This window comes from Herpailurus yagouaroundi, unplaced genomic scaffold (assembly GCF_014898765.1).
Source record: "Herpailurus yagouaroundi ecotype Mexico unplaced genomic scaffold, PumYag 29, whole genome shotgun sequence".
NCBI classification, from domain to species: Eukaryota; Metazoa; Chordata; class Mammalia; order Carnivora; family Felidae; genus Herpailurus; species Herpailurus yagouaroundi.
In genome coordinates this window covers 107,416,108-107,438,268 of record NW_024412377.1, presented here as the reverse complement: position 1 = coordinate 107,438,268, position 22,161 = coordinate 107,416,108, and the positions used below count along the sequence as shown (strand labels likewise).

Below are 22,161 nucleotides of genomic sequence, written 5' to 3'. Positions count from 1 at the left end.
TTGTTTGACAACTCTGGCAATATGGCGTCGGAGGGTGGTAGCGATTCACAGCTGAGAAGAAGAAGGCGCCGGGACACGGGGGAGCCGGAAAAAACAGAACTCGGCGAAAGAGAGCTGACAGTGGTTGTGGCTGTGGCCCAAGAGAACGAAGAGGAAAATGAGCGCTGGGTTGGGCCCTTACCTGTAGAGGCGACATTGGCCAAGAAGAGGAAAGGTAGCTACAGCGATAGACACAGGGCGAGTTGGAATCTGCGTCCCCAGAATGGGAAATTTCAAACCAGACTCAAAAATCAGATGGTGTGTGCTTGCGGGGTTTTCTGCCCTCAGAACAGAGGGTCAGCTTCTGTTTTCTGGTCATTCTCTACTAGCACGTTCTCCCCGAAATAATGATTTGGGCTGAATACAGCGTCTTTTTGCTACTATCTAACAGTGTTAGTCACAGATGTGTTATAGGAACGTGTTCTAATAGATGCTAAAGCTAACTTATACTACTACCTATTGTGTGCTAAGCGCCTCTCATTTAACCCCTATAGCGGGCGCATTAGGTTGGAATTTCTGTCTCCGGTTTATTAAACGTCAGAGTCCAGTTCTCTTGAAAGCTTTTATTTCAGGAGTGCACTTAGTCTCTTGGGGCACGCGGGGACCGAGGACGAGATGGCGGTGCCTATTTAGAATCGTAAAGAGTAGGTAAAGATCATTTTAATCCTGTCTCTTCCAATAATGAGTTTCTGACCTAGAAAAGTTACAGAAGTTTACTGGATAACAAATTTTTCGTCTAAAACCCGCGGTCTGTGGTTTTCAAACCACACGCAGGAGATGCCAAGGCTTGAAGTATTTTCCAACTTTCTGGAATAGTGACCAAGTTTTATTAAATAAAAAGGGTAGGGAAGGAAGTTAAGTTTTTCTTATTTTCAAAAGTTGTTCTATAAAATGTCTTCCTTGGTGTAAAACCATTAAAATACGATTTTTCTGAAAGGTCAAATCTTACTTTATCACTCTCTCTGCTTCAAACTCTTCAGTGATTTCTCATTTTAAAAACAAAGTCCAAACTCCGTATCATGGCATACAAGTTCCTTCACGATGTGATCTCTCCTTACCTCACCAGCACATTTCCATTGGTTCTGTTTCCTAACCCTGTCTTCCTTAGGCTGTACTCTAGCCATATTAAAACACTTGAGAATGGGGTATGCTCTTTTTCTTCTTTGGATGCCTGCCAGGGTATGGTGTATACCTGAAATAATTTCCCACACTCCTTTTCCGGTGGCTAACTGTTGTCCAACTTGAGCACTCACCTCCAACTATCGCCTCCTCTGGGAAGCCTGTCGTTTCTCCAGTGGGCTGGGTTTCTAAAGAACATTGATCATAACTCCGAGGTAATTTTGAACACCTGAGTTTACAGGTAGCTTTCAAATTTTATGTATCCAAATTTTGAAGAAGCTACTTTTTTGAACATTGTACATTGACACCCATAAAGTGTTATCTTTTTTACAGTTAGGTCTTTCTGTTAAATGTTTCCATAGCAACTTCTTCATTGCACTTGCTGCATTTTATAATTGTGTATTAAGTCTGTGATCGATTAATATTTGTCACCACTGCTAAGACTGTAAGCTTATAAGAGCAAAGACCATGACTGCTTTGCTCCACTGCTTTGCATGTAGCAAGTGTTCAATAAGTATTTATTGAATGAATGAATATTACAAAGTTAATGCTCTTATAGTTGTAATAGAATATGTTTGCATATCCTTTTTTATGGAAACATAAAAAATATCAAAGTGCTGATATTAGTATTAAGAGACAAAAATCTTACAAACTTAATACAATTGAGACAGATACAGCAATAATTAGGTGTGAAAATGTTTATAATTAAGTAGATGCTTATTGTATTTAAGCCAGTCAATAGTGTATTCAGTTTGAAGAAAAAAACTGAAATTTATAATTTTTTAATGTTTCTTTATTTTTGAGAGAGTGGGGGAGGGGCATAGAGAGATGGAGACCCAGAATCCAAAGCAGGCTCCAGCCTCTGAGCTGTCAGCAGAGAGCCTGATGTGCTTGAATGTACTCACTGTGAGATCATGACCTGAGCCAAAGTCAGATGCTTAACTGACTGAGCCACACAGGCACCCTGAAAAAAACTGAAATTTAAAAACATGTTTGAAATGTTAGGGACACCTGGATGGCTCGGTCGGTTGGGCGTTCAACTTCGGCTCAGGTAATGATCTTGCAGTTTGTGAGTCCGAGCCCCACATCGGGCTCTGTGCTAACAGCTCAGAGCCTGGAGCCTCATTCAAATTCTGTGTCTCCTCCTCTCTCTGCCCCTCCCATGCTCATGCTCTGCCTGTCTCTATCTCTCAATAATAAATAAACATTAAAAAATTTTTTTAATAATTAAAAATTAAAAAATAAAAACATGTATGAAAAGTTAGAAAAATAATCATTGAAGATTTTGTCTAAAAAGGAGTTTGAGGCACCTGGCTGGCTCAGTCACTAGAGCATAATAAAATTTATTAATTTAAAAAAAAATTTTTTTTAATGTCTATTTTTGAGGCAGAGAGACAGACCAATCGTGAATGGGGGAGAGACAGAGAGAGAGGAAAACAGAATTTGAAGCAGGCTGCAGGCTCTGAGCTGTCAGCAGAGAGCCCACCGTGAGGATCGAGCTCACAAACTGCGAAATCCTGACCCAAGTGAGATCATGCCCCAAGCTGAAGTAGGATGCTTAACCGACTGAGCCTTTGAGGCGCCACCGCAAAAAATTTTTTAATAAAAAGATGGGAGTGTGACATGCGTTTAGCTTTCTAGAAAAAGAGCTATCCTCTTTAACATATTCTTTGGACGCTAGACTTTTCTATGCATTTTCAGAAAGACATTATAAATTGTTATATGACACTACCTTTAAGTAACCAAATGGTTTCTCAAAGGTAGGAATTATGTGTTCCACTTTTTATGTCCATGTGCCTTATAACCTATTTTGTTTTCAGTAAATACCTGCTCAAGTAAACTAACAAACAGCAAAAGGAATGTGTATCAGTATTATATTAGTTGCATAAAAGAAGTCCCAAAGTAAACAGTCTAGGATTGGTATGGAGGCTTCAAAGGGACCTAGGCTTTTTCCAGTTTTCTGCCCTAACATCACTAAGGTATGGCCCTCGTCTTTGTCCTGAGTGGTTATTAGAATCAGTTCTCTTACCCCAGTTCCCAAGTATAGGACTGAGAAAGGGAATAATGGAATACTTTTTGAAGGAGACTTCTTGATTGTCACATAACACTTACACTTCTATTTCATTGGCACATGGTCACACCTAACTCTGGAGAAGAGGAGAAAGGTCGTCTTATAGCTGACTGTCATTTTGCACATATAAAAATGGTGGTTCTGTTATTAAAAATGAAGGGAAAGGAGTTCATTGGGCACAGGTTTGACTCTGCTATACAATAGTTATGAAAAACTATGAAACATCTCTATGTTTAATGTAGGAAATTTTTTTTTAATTTTTTTTATGTTTATTTATTTCTGAGACAGAGAGCATGAGCAGGGGAGGGACATAGAGAGACGGAGACACAGAATCCGAAGCAGGCTCCAGGCTCTGAGCTGTCAGCACAGAGCCCGACGCGGGGCTTGAACTCACAAACCGTGAGATCATGACCTGAGCCGAAGTCAGTCGCTCAACCAACTGAGCCACCCAGGCACCCTGGAAATTTTTTTTTGAGAGAGATCATGTGTGCTTTCAGAGGGAGAGAGAATCCCAGGCAGGCTCCACACTCATTGTGGAGCTGAATGTGGAGCTCAATCTCACAACTGTGAGATCATGACCTGAGCTAAAATCAAGAGTTGGTCACTTAGCCAACTGAGCTACCCAGGCTCCTCTCTAGCAACTTTTTACAGGCATGTTTGGCCTTTGTTGGATTATTTTATTAGATACACATATAATGTCAATTTTTGCTAGTAATATGGTTCATAGCTCTTGTAAGAAAATATCTCCTCAGATTAACACTTTTTGAAATGTTTTGCCCTTGGAAAAAGTTGAGAAGTCCAGGATTTTCTCAGCTCTAAAAATCTATTTAGTATTTTATCATGTTTATCTGCTTCAACTCCACTACTAGTGACCTCAAAGAGGCTTAGTGTCTTAAAGATAAACACCCATAGGTGGCCACTGGTCTCTTGTTAATTATTTAAATTAGAACTAATAATTTGCTTTACTAATGGTTAGAAAGATGTTTGTGATACTTTCATGAAACTTTTTAAGGTTTTGGTTTGTTTGTTTTTTTTTTCAATGTTTATTTGTTTTTGAGAGAGAGAGGGACAGCACAAGTGGGGGAGGGACAGAGAGAGAAAGGAAGATATAGAACCTGAAGCAGGCTCCAGGCTCTGAGCTGTCAGCTCAGAGTCCAACATGAAGCTCAAACCCACCATCCGTGAGATCATGACCTGAGACGAAGTTGGACGCTTAACCGACTGAGCCACCCAGGAACCCCAAAGTTTTTCTTTTTTAATGGAGCCTTAATATTAAGCCAGAATCGCTCAGTTAAGTTCTGAGGGCAGTTAAGCATCTGTACAATACCTGAGACCTGTCATGACTAAATAATAACAGTGCTGTTCACTACTATGAAATACATAACAGACTGGATTTTTTTTTCATTACGTGTGAATTCAGAGAAATGTAATAAGATATAGAAAAAAATAGAAAATAGAATTTTTTTTTTTTTTGAGAGCAAGGGAGGGGCAGAAGGAGAGGAGGGGCAAAGGGAGACAGAGAGAGAAGTGGGACTCACCCAAAGTGGGCCTTGTGTTAACCCGAAGTGGGGTTCATGTTCACCCGAAGTGGGGCATAAGCTCACCGAAAACAGTGCTCAAGCTCACCCGAAGAGGGCTTCTGTTCCCTCGAAGCAGAGCTTGAGCTCACCTAATATGGGACTCAAACTCATGAACCGTGAGATCATGACCTGAGCCAAAGTCAGATGCTTAACGACTGAGCCACCCAGGTGCCCAACAGAAAATAGAATGTAGAAAACTCTTACAGAAAATGCAAAATAGTATATAGGTGCAGTTTAAAATAAATTTTTCTTTACCTTTTTTCCCTCAGTTCTAGAGTTTGAAAGAGTCTATCTTGAAAATCTCCCCAGTGCATCTATGTATGAGCGCAGTTACATGCATAGAGATGTTATCACCCATGTGGTATGCACCAAGTAAGTCTCACACATCTTTTTTTGGTTTTTTTCTGAAAAATTTATTTTATAAAGATGCTTCAGTTTTGAAGATGATTTGTAAAAGTATCTTTAGGATACCATGGATTTCTATTTAATGCCACCGATTCTATAATAATTTAAGTTAAATGAAGTCCTACATATTCTTTCCAATTTCCTACAAGGAATGCATTCAAGGTAATATCAATACCGTAGGTATTCAGATGGTTTCTATTTTTATACACCTTAAAGGGGAGACTATTCTGTACAAAATCTTTCTAATACTTAACAAGACACCTTGGATACGATACAAAACAAATGTACATTGGTTATTTATCACCTTTTGAAGATGAGTACGTTTTCCATGTGAAAAGACTGCCTACAGGGTGATTTTACGATTAAAGGGCTGTAAGGTCTACTGAATTCCTGGTGAAATTTCTTTTTTTTTAATGTCAACTCCTAGCACAACTCTGATCCTAGCTCTTGGGGTTAAAGTTAGTGCCACATCAATTATTATGATATCCAGGAAAGAACTACAAAATTTGCCATTTTCTATCTACCCTCATATGGTGGTCTTTATAAAGAAAGCTTAAAATAAAAATATTTTGAAAGCGCCAAAGATTCTCAGTGAATGATTGCTTTTGGGGGTACTAAATAACTCATAGATCTGCTTTACAAATTAACTTTTACAATTTTATGTATGCAGGACAGACTTTATTATTACTGCCAGTCATGATGGACATGTTAAGTTCTGGAAAAAAATAGAAGAGGGAATTGAATTTGTTAAACATTTTCGTAGTCACCTGGGTAAGAATTTCACTGTGTGTGTGTGTGAGTCTTAAATTGTATTGGTTAAAGTTTCTTTTAAAATGTTTTTTTTTTCCTTTGAATCATGCATATTTGTTTCATTGGTATTTACTAGAATGTTTTGATTTATTTAAATAGGAGTTATTGAGAGTATTGCAGTTAGCTCTGAGGGAGCATTGTTCTGTTCTGTGGGTGATGATAAAGCAATGAAGGTGTTTGATGTAGTGAACTTTGACATGATCAATATGCTGAAGCTTGGGTGAGTCTTTTTTAAAGTATATACTTTTTAACTTAGTGAAATAATTTTTAAACTGTCACCATTTTGTAGATATTTCTAAACAGAATGTATTGCCATTGCCAGCTGTGCTTTTGAATTTTGCTTAGGAAAAGTAGATAGGAATCCTTGTTTTGATGCTCTTTGGAGGCTTCTGCTGTTTTTATTGTTGTTGTTGTTAATCACAGCAGAAATTTTTAAATAGCATCATCACAAGGATTCATTATATCCATTTAACATTACTTAATAAAATAATGAGGATCCATCATGTCTAATTTGCTGGTACTTAGAATTAACTTCCTTGCTTTGCTTATTTCAGTAATATGTATTGTGTCTTATAAGGCTTATGTACATTTTGGAATTGAGGTGATTCGTTGGTAACTTTAAACTTTAAAGTATATTGATATCCACACCATGTGGTTGAACTACAGAAATGAGATGAATACTTTGTTTTAAGCATGTCTTTCTTAAGATATCATACTGAATTTATATACGTCTAAATGAATGTCACCTTGAAAATCTAGCATTATCAAAAATAGTCTTAGGACTTGTCTTAGTTCAGACTGCCATTACAAAAGACCATAGGCTGAGTGGCTTAACCAAAGGAAATTTATTTTCTCAGAGTTCCGGAGGCTGGAAAGTGCAAGACCAGGATTCCAGTAGGGTTTGATTTGTGGTGAGGGCTCTCTTTGGGGACAGGATGTAAGGAGGAATGGTATCTTCCTCTTTCCCTTCTGTGGGATTAGAGCCCCACATTTATGACATCATTCAACCTTAATTACCTCCTAATTATCTCCAGATCAATCACCTTGGGTAACTGCAACATATGAATGGTGGGGGGACAAGAACAACAGCTCATTACATAGCAGTACTTCTTTTGGAATTTCCTTCAAAACCAGTTGATGAGCCACTAAAGGATATTAGTCTCATTACTTATGGTCAGAACTTATTTTTTACTACAAATAGAAATATATATTGGTTATCTTGTCTTATTCCCTGCTTTGTTTACCTACACTTTAGCTGTTTTTACAAATTAAATCTATTCATAAATGTTGAACCTCTGCCACCTTTGGGGATATTATTTAAGTTTTGGTAGAAATTCTAAAAGAAGAGTTCCAGAAGTTTTGCGCATCAGCACCAACATTGGAATAACTGTGTAACTTCTTTAACTGACTGCTTAGAAGGAGACAACACTCATTTGAGTGTGTAAGTTTGGTATTTTGGTTAAATCTGTCCCAGGTTAAATCTGTCCCAGTTCTTTTGTACTTTATCAGGTAGCATGTTCAAACTTTATAGTTGTAAGATTAAGTCACTAATAATGAAAATGTGATTTCAAAATGTTTTCCTTTTGATCATAGTCATAACTAAAATATTTTGATTTTAAACACTTCAAGAATGAGTTTATCAAGTATACTGTTAGATATGAACCTATTTAAAAATAAGTTAAAAATAGACTGAGACCTAGAGATCCAAAAGGCAATGCCCTGGAATATTTTAAGGCCCTGGTCTGATTAGGTTTTCTTATCTATCCAAGAGAAGTAAATGATCTGCTGTAGGAAGTTTTCTATGTGGTCTGATAAATCCTCAGAAGTTATTACCATTAGATTAATGAGGTCAGAAAGGGAAAATTAGTTGTTCCTCCCCAGTTTCTATTTCTGCTACTTTAGAGCAAGGAATCCAAAACTAAGTAAATCATTGGCCAGGACATCGTTTTGGTGGTGAGAGTGGATAAGGATGCTTACTTGTTGTATTAACTTCTTTTTTCCCCTCACTATTTTAGCTATTTTCCTGGACAATGTGAGTGGATCTATTGCCCAGGGGATGCCATATCTTCAGTTGCTGCTTCTGAGAAGAGCACAGGAAAAATTTTCATTTATGATGGTCGAGGAGATAACCAGCCGCTTCATATTTTTGACAAGCTCCATACATCACCTCTTACTCAGATACGGCTGAATGCAGTTTATAAAGCAATAGTGTCTTCTGATAAATCTGGAATGATTGAATACTGGACTGGGCCTCCTCATGAATATAAGTTCCCCAAAAATGTGAACTGGGAATATAAAACTGACACCGATTTGTATGAGTTTGCCAAGTGCAAGGCTTATCCAACCAGCATATGTTTTTCACCTGATGGGAAGAAAATAGCTACTATTGGTTCTGATAGAAAAGTTAGAATTTTCAGATTTTTAACTGGAAAACTCATGAGAGTCTTTGATGAATCACTAAGTGTAAGTGCAATATAAATTTAATGGGAATTTCCTTTTCTGAGTGTCTTTATTTTGTGCAATTCCTAAAAGATTTTTTTTCTGGATATAGATATTTACATTGATGGTTATTTTCTCTTAGCACATTGAAGATATTATTGATCTGTCTGCTCTCTTGCAGTGTTCTTCAAAACTCTTTTCCCAGGGTTTATGATGTGATATCTTCTGAGCCAATCATCCTTCTTTTGTGTGGCTTTTACTCTGTTCACTCCTGCCTATTCATATGACTACTCCCAAATTGATTTCTCCATCTTACTATTGTGAACACACATGGTGCCATCTGTTTTGTTTTGTTTTGTTTTGCTGTCTTCACGAATGGCACCAATATCCATTTACTTGCATAAGCCACAAACCTGTGCCATCCTTAACTTTTTAACTCTTTTTCCTTACCCTCTATTTAATTCATCATGAATCCTGTCAATTTTAGTTTCTAAATATGCTTAAAATCTATCCCTTTCTTTTCAGCATAGCTGTCACTACCCTAGCTCATGATCTTTTGCCTGGACTGTCTCATGGCCTACTGCCTATATTCGGGCTTCCTCCTAATCAGTTATCCACACTGCATCCAGAGCAAATTTTTTAAGTGCATATTTGATCATTTCATTCTTTGAACCTTTTAGTGACTTCTTATTGTTCTTAGGATCAAGACCGAAGTCACAGCCTGCCTTATTGTGGCCTTTGCCTACCACTCTAGCCTACTGTCACTCACTTTTCTATCTGCCTCTTAACACTAGCCATTTAGGCCTTATTTCAGTTTCTTGAACATGTCTTCCACCACACAGCCTTTGCTTATGCTGTTCCTGCTGCCTGGTGTCACCCCTCCTCCGTTCTTTCCATTACCTGTTGAACTTAAGCTTCAAATCTCATTTAAAGAGTCACTTCCTGTGGGAATTCACTATTTGTCTAACCTAGGACAACTTTTTTTTTTTATGTGACTCAATATCACTCTGTTTATTTTCTCTTAGACCATTTGGCTTGGTCTTATTTTTGATTACTACATATCAACCCCTTGTAGACTAAACTCTATGTGATCTATGCTCCCTTATCTGTTTTGGCTCATGTTTGTATCTCCAGCACTAACAACAATACGTGACACATAATTACTGCTAACAAGAATTTGTTAAAGCATGTAGTTGTAGAATAAGACTTTCTATCCATGCAAAGTTAACAGTTTTTTGTGGAAATTGGGTCTGATCACCTGTTTCCCTCAAGTGTTCTCTAACTGCTAATGGTATGTTGAATCCTCTGAGAGTCTGTGGGTTGAACCTTCTTCATAGCAGTACTGTTTATTGTATAATAATTCTACATTGTTGGTAGTAACCAGTTTAGATTCCTTGCATTAAGGTCTTAAATTCTGTTACTCTTCTTAGTGACACTGTTGTTTGGTGGCAAGTGGCTTTAAGTTGGGTGGATTATCTACCTGAAGTAATATGAATCCAGACACATGTGAAGATCTGGTTGTTAGATCATCCTCCTGACTCATCTTCCTTTTGGAAGAGAACAGCTTTCCACTCTACTTTGAAGAATAGGAGAAAACTGTGATGTTTTCTTCATTAATGGCAGCTGGTAACTAGATATTAGTTCAACTTAAATATAACTTAAAGGCCTTTACCAACTTGCAGCTCTTTGAAGATTCCTCAGCAAAAGAAGTATTTAAGAACACAGTCTCTGGATATTAATTTCTTAACACAAATACTCTGTTTCTTCATTATTGACTTCAACAAGTGTTGAAGAGGGCTGAAATAAGATGAGGTCAGTAGTAAAACTTATGACAGAAGTGAGATTCAAAATGAGAGATTGTCCAAACAATAACAACAACAACAACTAAAACAAATGCCAAGTAAATTAATTAGAAGGATAGTGGGTAGTAAATCAGTGGAATCTCACAGTTAATGAGATATGCACATGGTTACACAGGTGTGTATCACAGAGGCCCTGCTATTAAGGCTAGAATACTGTAAAAAGATACTGCTGTATTTATCAGGTTGGATTAACATTTATGAAATACTTACACGCAGGCAGACATCTACAAACTTTAAGTCATGAAAATTAATCTAATCTAGTAAAATAATCAGGGGTCCCTGTCTATAAAAATGCTAGGCTATTTCTAGCATATGAATAAACAAGTAGTCTCAGAGACTGGAGATAAGAAAACCTAATGACCAACAGGCTTTTTTTCTGTCCTGTAAGACCCTTGCTTCATGTTGTTCCCTAACGCATATACCTCCTTTTGTTTTTATGGAGTTGTGTACATTGTTGTTCTTTCCATATCCAGAAAAATGGGATTTCCAGTTAACACAAGCATGAAAATAAGTAGACTGGACATAAGCTTGGCTTCTTTTTATCTCCAATGGAGACCTGCTGTTGAATTCTGCTGTTTGATGCCCTAAATGTCTGGAAACCTGAAAGATCTTAATGGGGGAGAAGCTTATAGTGTGATAATACATAGTAATTAAGATGTGACCTTATCTGAAAATTGTGTTAAATATCTGAAGAAAAGAAAACCAAATAAGCTACAGAGCATTTATAAAAATATTCATCTACCGTAAATGACATTTACCTAATGATAATTTACCTAATGATAACCTAATGGGCTCTCTATAAAAATAACTTGAAACATTTTCTAAAATATCATGAAATTGTTATAAATTAGTGAAATAATAAGAGTTCATTCAATAAAAATTGAGTGTTATATCATGTCAGGTCCATGATCCTTTTACAGGGACCTTACACTCTGTAGTTACAGTGTCCAGTGTAGTAGCCACTCGCCACATGTTGCTATTGAGTGCTTGAAATGTAGCTAGTCCAAATTGAGACAGGATGAAAGTATAAAATACAGGATTTCAAATACTTAATATAAAAAAAAATAGAATATAATTAATCTCAAATTTTTTTTTAAGATTTTATTTTAAATAACCTCTGTACCCATCATGGGGCTCAAACCTACAACCCTGAGATCAAGAGACACATGTTCCACAGACTGAGCCAGCCAGGTGCTTCTATCTCAATTTTTAAGTATTGAGTAAAGTTTAAATGATTATATTTTGGATATATGGGGCATAAAACCTTATTGAGACTAAGTTCACCTGTTTCTTTTACTTTAAGTAGCTACTAGGTAATTTAAAATTACATGCTTGGTTTGCATTATCTTCCTATTGGAAAGTACTAGTTTGTGGCATTTATTTATTTATTTATTTATTTATTTATTTATTTATTTATTTATGAGGGAGGGCGGGGGGGGGGAGAGAGAGAGAGAGAGAGAGAGAGAGAGAGAGAGAGAGAGAGAGAATCTTAAGAAGGCTCCACACCCAGCATGGAGCCCTACATGGAGCCAGATGTGGAGCTCAATCTCCTAACTATGAGATCATAACCTGAGCTGAAATCAAGGGTCGGACGCTTACCCAACTGAGCCACCCAGGTGTCCCTAGTCTGTGGCTTATAAAAGGCAGCAGATACCTTTTTTCTGTACGGAAGACAGTAGTTATATTAACTGTTTTTTTTTTTATTAAGAAGAAGCAGTTAGTGTAAATACTGTTATTTTACGATTGAACTTACTAATGTCTTTTTATTTCCTGCTTATGGAATTTAGAATCCTCTTTAAGGTAACCTATAAGTACACAAATTTTCAGTGGCTCTTAATGTGTACTGTGCTTCTATTTAAATTCTCATTCCCTTTATCACATAGCTTTTTTGTTTACTCCCTAGATGTTTACTGAACTGCAGCAGATGAGGCAACAGCTACCTGACATGGAATTTGGCCGACGAATGGCTGTCGAACGTGAGTTGGAGAAGGTGGATGCAGTAAGATTAATTAACATAGTCTTTGATGAAACTGGACACTTCGTGCTATATGGAACAATGCTAGGCATTAAAGTTATAAATGTAGAAACAAACCGGTAAGCTTTAATAAGATGTTTTTTAAAAGTGCATTCATTTATGGGGGACCATTTCCTCTTTCAGGGAAACAAAGGGAGTTTTGTTTGTTCCAAGACAAGTGGAATGGTCCCAAATGTCTAAACTTAACCAAATGTTTTGACTGGATTTTTTGTGGTCTTTTGGTTGTTTATAATCTTATGTAAAAAGTTTCCACTCATGTTTGTAAAAGAAATGGAAAAAAAAGATATGCATAGTTTCAAGGTTGTTTTTTTTTTTTAACAAGTTTCAATCTCTCTTTTGCTTATTGATTTAAATTAGCCTGGTTCATATTAAATGTTGCCAAATATTTTAACCACAGAATTCAGCATTACATCCTGCTAGACATAAAATCAGAAGTTAAAATGCATGAAACCACAATAAGCCTTTTGTGCAAACAGTCCATTTGGTTTTAGTACAAAATAGCTACAATCAGATACTAACACTGAATGTAAATGAAAAGAACTTAAAAGTATATTTTAAAGAGAAAAAAATGTAGGTCGGTACATTCTCACATAGAAACAAATTTATATTGTAGTTCTTCACAGTATAGAATCTTTGAAGTCTTGCAAAAAGATTAAGATAATAGGGATAGGTTAAAATTATGCATGAATGATTGTGTTTTGTTTTTTTTTAACCAGAAAATTCCATCCAATTTAAAATAACTTTCTGGGGAAGGGGGTGGAGAAACACTTTTTAAAAAACTTTTAGTAATTATTTTATACAAAGGTAAAGGATAGTTGATTTCTAGATTTTATCTATAAAATTTTTATAATTGGAATTAATTCTGGTATTTTACTGTATAAAACATTGTTGTATTTTCCAGGTGTGTGCGCATCTTAGGCAAGCAGGAAAATATTAGAGTGATGCAGTTGGCTCTGTTCCAGGGAATAGCCAAAAAACATCGTGCTGCAACTACTATAGAAATGAAAGCTTCTGAAAATCCTGTTCTTCAAAATATTCAAGCTGACCCAACAATAGTTTGTACATCTTTTAAGAAGAATAGATTTTACATGGTATGCAGAAATACTAGGAAATAGGCCTTAATTCTTCCAATTTGGTTGGAGATTTATTTTCTTAGGTCGTGCTTTCAACTGAAGAGAATGTTGGCAATAATAGCATGCTTTCTAAACAACCAGAATACCATCTTAAAACATTAATATTGCATAATTTTTAACTAGGACTCGATTTTGTACTGATTTCCCTCCTGTTCTGAAAAATCTTCGACCTGGCTTCTACAACTATTTATGTTGCCTAAGATGTAAGGAAGTAAGTGGTTATGGTAATAATTGCATCCAAAATAGCTTCTGCTATGGGGTTTTAAAAGTTCTAAAAAAGATTATTTTTCATCTTTTGTTCTTAATTTATCTTCCCTGAACTTGCACACTTGCTTCTCTAAGCACATTTCTTTTTTTACCTTTTAACTCTCTTGTAATGGTGCTACCTTAAAAGTTTATATTCCTGACAATTTTTTTTTTTCCCTAGAGAACTACAAGTACTTTACATGTTAACTAAGACTGGGCTCAGAATCAAACTGTCTAAACTATCTAGGAGTAGCCGTGTCCTAACTGTTGAACCAAGCAGAAAAATCTAAAGTGTAGAGACCTCTGCCCTACCATTCTGTCCTTCACACTGCAGTCAGAGACTGAGTCCCAAATTTGGTTATTTGCCTAAAATCCTTTAATGGCTCCTCAACTATCTATATTACTTGGCTCTTCTACCTATCTTTCTTCATTTTTAGTTCATTTGCTACTCTGACTGAACTTGATCCTGTTTGCAATAGCTGAGTGTTGTTTTTTTACCTCAAGGTGTTTACACAGGCTGTTCCTTCTGCCAATCACATACCTGTCCCCAGTTCCTACTTATGTCAGTTCCTATTTGGAAACCTTCTCTTGACATCAAGTCTGAGTTACATCTGCCTGGTTGTGCTCTATATGTCACAGTTTTTGGAATAGTTTACTTTCTCTCTCTCTCTTTTTTTTTTTTAAATATCTGTGATAGTCATCTCCTCCTTAAGGTAATATAAAATCCTCAAATACAGGGCATTATATTTTCTTCACTATTCACAAGTTTGTTAAAGTGTGGGGCTCATTCTAGTATACTGATTCTTTTCATCTGATATCTTGTAAGTAGCTGTGATGCTATTCAGGTTGCCAGCATTTGATTAATGTAGGAAATAGCAGTTCATCCCAAACAAGCTTTTAACCAAAAAATGGATACATTCTTTTAAGATGAAAATTTTATTTAGAACTTTCAAAGTCATTGCTACAAAAAATAATATTGGTTAAAGGGAAATAGTTTTTCTTGTTTTTACCTGTAATTTAACTGTTTTGAAGGTAAAAGCTAACTCTTGATATACACTAAAAACATACTAATTTTCTATCCTCATTATCAAAAAACTAATAAATTATTCTCTTCCCCTAAAGTTTATTTTTAAGTTGATTAAATCACATGTGTTGTTAACATTGAAGAAAAAAAGTTACTATTCATCTTTATACAGCTAATATGTTCATAAAATTATCTTTCATTTTATTAGACATACATATCCGTAAACAAAAGTAAAATGGTACATACATATATGTAAATTTTTTATCTCTTTTCAAATCAATATCAAAATATGACAAAATATGAACTTTGGTAGTTCAATATGTGAGCTAAATTAAAATACCTATTTAAAAATTAATATAAATCAATCATACAACTGATAATGTCATTCCTTTGAAAAATGGAGAATAAGATGATAAGTCAACAACATCCTAGCTTGGTTGTTTCTTTATTTGGAATTTATCCAAGTAGATCCGGAATGACATTAGGCAAGACAGGGCCTGGGGCACTGGCTTTACTTTCCTGGAACTCAGTTGATAATCAGGTAGAGCTTCCTCTGGAGAAAAGATTTCTACTTCCTGAAAGTCAAATTAAAAAAAAAAAAAAAAGGCTCAGAGGAGTCCAAAGTTTTAACAACTGAAAGATTTCTCTCAATTTTCCCAATTCCCTGAGGTATCCTGAAATTTCTGTAACTTCACTCAAAATTTACATTCTTTCTTCCAAGCTTCAGGGTTTAGATAGAACAGATGGGGGCTTTGCAGGAAAAAAAAAAAAAAAAAAACTAGCCAAGATGCATTACTGATTCATCTTTGAATCCTCAACCTGCCTAGCACCAGGTTCTGTTCATTATAACAACAATTATTAATATGTATATAGTACCTTTTACATATTAGGCACTATTCTCCAAGCATTTTATATCCCTTCATTGAATCTTCACAATAGGTACAATTTTGAGGTAGTTATCCCCATTTATGAATGAGGAAATGGAAGAAATGAATTTATTTTGCCAAAATCATGTAACTAGTAAGTAGCAGAATGGAATTCAAACCCAGGCAATCTAAATAGTGAAAAATAAGCACTGGTTGACAGGTTAGAACATACTAGCGGGCAGAGGCAGAAAACTACCTCAAATAAAAGTGCATCTTGTTCAGTGTGCACCAAAAAAGAAATTAAATCCCATTTGAAACCATACACCTTCACTGTATGGATTGTTGTCATGTTAGGCAAGTGTAAAAATAATTTAACCCTATTACACATCCTGTGATAGGAAGTGTTTGCTGCAGTAAGGACTTATTCTGATGTGAATTCTTACTTTGCTCAAATACCATAGATAGAAATGAAATTTTACTGTTGATAACATTTTAACCAGATGAAAAATTTAACTCATTCACTCTCTTTAATTTTTCTCTGAGTTTACCAAACGAGAACCAGAAGATACAAAAAGTGCAGATTCTGACAGAGATGTTTTTAATGAGAAACCTTCTAAAGAAGAAGTCATGGCAGCCACTCAAGCTGAAGGACCTAAACGTGTTTCAGATAGTGCCATTATCCACACAAGCATGGGAGACATTCATATCAAACTTTTTCCTGTTGAGTATGTACTGTCTTTTGTCTGAAATGAACATCAATGTAAATGTGTTTATTGGAAGAAACTGTGCAACTTAAAATTGCTATTTCAACTTGAAGAATTTTTCTATTTATTTAAAAAAATTTTTAAATGTTTTTATTCATTTTTTTGAGAGACAGAGACAGACCATGAGCGGGAGAAGGACAGAAAGAGAGAGGGAGACACAGAATTTCAAGTAGGTGGGGCTCGAACCCATGAACCGTGAGATCATGATCTGAGCCAAAGTCGGCCACTTAACCGACTGAGCCACCCAGGCGCCCCTCAACTTGAGGAATTTTAAAGAACTGAAGGGTTTGATAAGATTGTCTGTCTTTAGCTTTCTGATAACTGTTCCTCTAGAAAATGGGGATATTATACATATATATACACACACACACACACACTTCACAGGTTTATTATTATGCATACAAAACAAATGGCTATGAAAGTGCTGAATGTAAACTATAAAGTGGTTTATAAATGGATATTAACATCAACTGTGCATCCCAACTATATTTTGTGGCTCATTTGTTATAACTGGCTTTACCCTCAAAGCAAATCCTTAAGGGGAGGATAATTCCTTTTCCTCCTTGCATTTCTTCGACCTCCACTACTACTTCTTTAGTTCTTTCTATAGGTTTTAAAAATTCCAACAAGGGGCATCTGAGTGGCTCGTTCAATTGAGTATTCAACTCGATTTTCAATCAGGTCATGATCCCCACTCAGGTCATGATCCCAGAATCATGGGATTGAGCCCCATGTTGGGCTCTGCACTGCCTAAGATTCTCTGTCTCTTCCTCTACCCCTCTCCCCTGCTTGTGCTCTAATATAAATACATACATACATACATACATACATACATACATACATACATACATAATTGATCAATCAATCGATCAATCCAACAAAAAATGTACTGAAAAAAGCAGAAAGGAATTCTGGACAGTTTAAAAGTTTGCAAGATGAACATGCAATGCCAAATCCAATAGAATATCTTTGGCTATTCTTGATCCAAAGAGTGACATCTTTGGGGCGCCTGGGTGACTCAGTCAGTTGAGCATCCAACTGTTGATTTTGGCTCAGGTCATGATCCCAGGGTCATGGGGGTGAGCCCCATGTCAGGCTCCTTGCTGAATGTAGAGCCTGCTTGGAATTCTCTCTCCCTCTGCCCCCCCACTTCTGTCTCCAAAAAAATGAAAACGAAAAACAGAGTGACATCTTTTACAACCCCTTTTACTGAAAAGTACTTCTTTATTTTGTATAGGAGTGTTTTAAATGTTTTAAATGCTGTAACATGAGATTAAATCATCACATGAGATTAGTTAACATTTAGAAAGCTTCATACTTTTGAGTGTGTGATTGTCATTTAAAGTTGATTAGATTTAGGAGATAGCATTTGAGAGAGAGCAGGTCCTTGGTTAGGAAGTGTGTCAGTGTACCATAACGTTGTTTTTATAAGAAAATTATCTTTCCCAGGAACTGAACCTACTATACGCAGTGAATATACGTATCTTACGGTGCTGTAGCTGTATTTTTTTTAACTGCTAAATGACTTTGAAATTTAAATACTGTCAAACTCAAATATAATAAGCATTCTTTATCTAAAGATAATATATTAAACAATATACTGTGGCTTATCTCCTGAGATGAGAAGAGGTTATGGAAAAAGACTGTCCTGAAACATTCAGAAGGTATTGCAGGTATCAGTAGAAAGCAGAACTGCAAAGAAAACTATATTAAGATGCTCTAAATGGATTTCATATTTGTAACATATCTTACTAGGTGCCCTAAGACAGTGGAAAACTTCTGTGTTCATAGCAGAAACGGCTATTATAATGGGCATACATTTCACCGTATAATTAAGGTAAGTTATACAAAATTTATATGACTTCAGGAATAGTGTGTTTTGCATAACCAGAGGTTTATTTTTTATTATTTTTTTTTAACGTTTATTTATTTTTGAGACAGAGAGAGACAGAGCATGAACGGGGGAGGGGCAGAGAGAGAGGGAGACACAGAATCAGAAGCAGGCTCCAGGCTCTGAGCCATCAGCCCAGAGCCCGACGCGGGGCTCGAACTCACGGACCGCGAGATTGTGACCCTGGCTGAAGTCGGACGCTTAACTGACTGAGCCACCCAGGCGCCCCATAACCAGAGGTTTAAACATAAGGAATCTTCCTGTCTCACAATTATCAGTTTATTAAAAAGGAATAGGAAAAATGGGACTTTCTAAGCCAAAAGAAGAATGGATAGTCATGAATATCAGATCTGGAATAAATGCAGGAACAGTAACATGGTACCTTTTTAGAAACACTGCACCAGTATTTTGTCAGCAGCTAAACCCAAGGGTCAGATACAGAGTAAAGGGCATGCTGAGATAAAACCAATAGTTAAGGTTACTCATACCTAGTGACTAAATAAGGCCTAGATCTAGAAAATAAGATTTTAAATAATAGAAAAGACATCATGCTAGTTAATCTTTGAGAACCACCATTAATACCTGAAGAGCAGAACGAACTTGTCCCAGGATTTTGTTGAGCATTGTTCCATAAAATGGATGGGGCAATAGTGTAGTTGTTAGTTACTGATAGGTTCAGAAATGGCAGGAGAAATGATAGGAGGAATAATCAGATTTGGGGGGTTCTGAAAGAATTAGAAAAATGACTCACCAGGCAATCCAGAATTTTAGGGAAAGGGAAGAGAGAAGAGTGGGGCAATTATATAAAACCTTATACACTCTATAGATCTAAAACTTATTTACATTATTAATTGGTTTTAATTGCATTATTGGGAAAGATAGTACATGACTATTCATGAGGACACCTTTGCAGTTTTGTTTCAGTAACTGAAATAAGGTTGTATTTAAGCAGTGGAAATACATCATTTAAAGTATAACTTACTAAGTTTTAATAAAATCACTTGATAGAGTGACTATTAAGAAAAGGGGTGCCTGCATGGCTCAGTCAGTTTAAAACATACAACTCTTGATTTTGGCTCAGGTCATGAGCTCACACTTCATGGACTGGAGCCCCACATCAGGCTCTGTGCTGATGGTGTGGAGCCTGTTTGGGATCTCCCTCTCTCTCTGCCCCTCCCCACTGGTGCATTCTCTCTCAAACTTAAAAAAAAAAAAAAAAAAAAAAAAAAGATTTTACTGAACATAAAACAATTTGTAATTCCAAAATGTACATATAGAAAAGTACAGTGTAATATGTTTTTTGTATACTTCCTCTTAAGGGCTTCATGATTCAAACAGGAGATCCAACAGGTACTGGTATGGGAGGAGAAAGCATATGGGGAGGAGAATTTGAAGATGAGTTTCATTCAACATTACGACATGACAGACCATATACACTCAGCATGGCCAATGCTGGATCAAATACTAACGGATCCCAGTTTTTTATAACAGTAGTACCAACGGTAAGTAGAACAGCATTGTCTATAAGCTGTCATATAAACTGTAAGTTGTCATGATCTAAGAATGAATTCAGTAAAAGAGAGCTGCATTATTCTCTATTATTTATTTCTGCCAGCATATAAAAAATGAAACAGTTTAGATGAGAAAATGTAAAATTACCTAACAAATCAGACTTTGCTTTGTAAAACAATACTTGCATAACTCAGGACTAGAGTTGAAGTCACCTTGCCACTACTAATTGTACAATAGAAAACAAATTATTTCACTTCTGGGCCTGTTTCCTTTAGAATGGGGGAGGGGATTAGAGTATATTAATTCTCAAATTTTTTAAGACATTTTTTCTATATTTTAACATCTCTGATATCAGAATGCAACTTATATTGCAACATTGTAGATCTGACGACATACAGTATAAGAATATTGAGCTCTATTGCTGTGCAGTTACACAAAATTATAAAAATTATTATACTTTATTTTTTGGAATTAAGCACCACATAATGAAGAAAAATATAACTACTACCCATCAGGCACAAAGTAATATTCACAATACTTCTAGTATCACTATACCCAGTTTTAAAAAACAGATGACTATACAAACAGTGCGACATGATCAACTTGCCAAAGGTCAAGTAAGTAGCAGAGCGAACATTTGAGTTCCCATCTCTCTACTACAAAAGCACATGCTACTTGAACAATTCCAAACAATTCCTGCCTATTTTGCAGGTCTGATTCCTACAGAGAACTTTTAAAGCCTTAGCCAGTATTCTTTAAGCCATGCAAAGAAACTTACCTTTAGCAAACATCTTTCAGGTCCGTTTGGTCTGAAAGATGCAGCTAATTAAACATTATATTATGCTGTTATATTTTTTCAGATAAACATGGAAATCACTCTTAAAAGCTGCTAGATGAAATTAACTGTATATATTTTTATTAAATTAAAAATGAAGCATAAGTTTAAATTCTCTGTAATTTTCTTACCCAGAGGGTGTTAATTTAAGAAATCTGGGTTTACCAAGATTTTCCGTTTCTCCTTCAATGCAGCCTTGGCTTGACAATAAGCACACAGTGTTTGGACGAGTGACTAAAGGAATGGAAGTTGTACAGAGGATCTCCAATGTCAAAGTCAATCCCAAAACAGATAAGCCCTATGAGGATGTCAGCATCATAAATATTACTGTCAAGTAAAATAAGGTTTGTTTCATTGTATGTGTAAATAGAAATACACGTATATTAAACAAACACAGGGTTATTTTACACAGGAAGCTCTTAGAACTTGCTGAACATCCAAATCATGTTTCAAGGATGCAATGTTATGTTTTTATATTTTTCATTAAAGGACCTTTTTTAAAACCCTGCCTTTCATTTTTCTCACAATATTTCTTATCCTAGGAGGTGATAAACTGAAATTGGACTAAATTTGGGCAGATCGCACTCCTATGTAATTTCTCATGAGACTCAAAAACCATATTAAATAGAGTTGTATGCATTAATATATATTACTATATTAATATATTAATATATGCCACATAATCTGCCTTCATGTTTCTTTAGATCCACTAAGAAAGGGTATCAGAATCTGATAGTAATATACCACTTCCTTTCTTTTCTTAGGTTTGTGTTTCATGCCAAATAGTTTTGCCTTTTTTTTTTTTATTTATATATGAAATTTATTGTCAAATTGGTTTCCATACAACACCCAGTGCTCATCCCAAAAGGTGCCCTCCTCAATACCCATCACCCACCCTCTCCTCCCTCCCACCCCCCATCAACCCTTAGTTCGTTCTCAGTTCTCAACAGTCTCTTATGCTTTGGCTCTCTCCCACTCTAACCTCTTTTTTTTTTTTTTTTCCTTCCCCTCCCCCATGGGTTCCTGTTAAGTTTCTCAGGATCCACATAAGAGTGAAACCATATGGTATCTGTCTTTCTCTGTATGGCTTATTTCACTTAGCATCACACTCTCCAGTTCCATCCACGTTGCTACAAAAGGCCGTATTTCATTTTTTCTCATTGCCACGTAGTATTCCATAGTGTATATAAACCACAATTTCTTTATCTATTCATCAGTTGATGGACATTTAGGCTCTTTCCACAATTTGGCTATTGTTGAGAGTGCTGCTATGAACATTGGGATACAAGTGCCCCTATGCATCAGTACTCCTGTGTCCCTTGGATAAATTCCTAGCAGTGCTATTGCTGGGTCATAGGGTAGGTCTATTTTTAATTTTCTGAGGAACCTCCACACTGCTTTCCAGAGTGGCTGCACCAATTTGCATTCCCACCAACAGTGCAAGAGGGTTCCCGTTTCTCCACATCCTCTCCAGCATCTATAGTCTCCTGATTTGTTCATTTTGGCCACTCTGACTGGCGTGAGGTGATA

At 36.1% G+C, this 22,161-nt stretch overlaps 1 protein-coding gene across 3 annotated transcripts; it reads left to right on the top strand.

Moving 5' to 3' along the window:
* The first annotated feature begins 2 nt into the window (after window positions 1–2).
* PPWD1 (peptidylprolyl isomerase domain and WD repeat containing 1) lies at window positions 3–21,140 on the top strand. 3 transcript variants are annotated; one of them, XM_040451997.1, is made up of 11 exons: window positions 3–214; window positions 5,079–5,181; window positions 5,885–5,985; window positions 6,124–6,244; window positions 8,040–8,487; window positions 12,229–12,419; window positions 13,262–13,451; window positions 16,173–16,354; window positions 18,149–18,230; window positions 19,604–19,786; window positions 20,826–21,140. In XM_040451997.1, exons 1-11 carry the CDS (start codon window positions 22–24, stop codon window positions 20,967–20,969), a joined length of 1,938 nt encoding a protein of 645 aa, XP_040307931.1. In that variant the 5' UTR covers window positions 3–21; the 3' UTR covers window positions 20,970–21,140. The 3 variants fall into 3 exon arrangements, with proteins under 3 accessions (XP_040307931.1, XP_040307939.1, XP_040307949.1); XM_040452005.1 differs by having other exon boundaries at window positions 197–297; XM_040452015.1 differs by lacking the exon at window positions 3–214 and having other exon boundaries at window positions 5,130–5,181; window positions 5,885–5,910; window positions 6,222–6,244.
* Window positions 21,141–22,161: the final 1,021 nt, after the last annotated feature.

Bases quoted from the DNA above. Each gene is read 5' to 3' on its own strand.
- PPWD1 (XM_040451997.1), top strand. From the start codon at position 22: ATGGCGTCGGAGGGTGGTAGCGATTCACAGCTGAGAAGAAGAAGGCGC. The intron at 8,488-12,228 runs GTAAGTGCAATA...TTTACTCCCTAG, and splicing joins TCTTTGATGAATCACTAAGT to ATGTTTACTGAACTGCAGCA. The intron at 18,231-19,603 runs GTAAGTTATACA...CTTCCTCTTAAG, and splicing joins CATTTCACCGTATAATTAAG to GGCTTCATGATTCAAACAGG.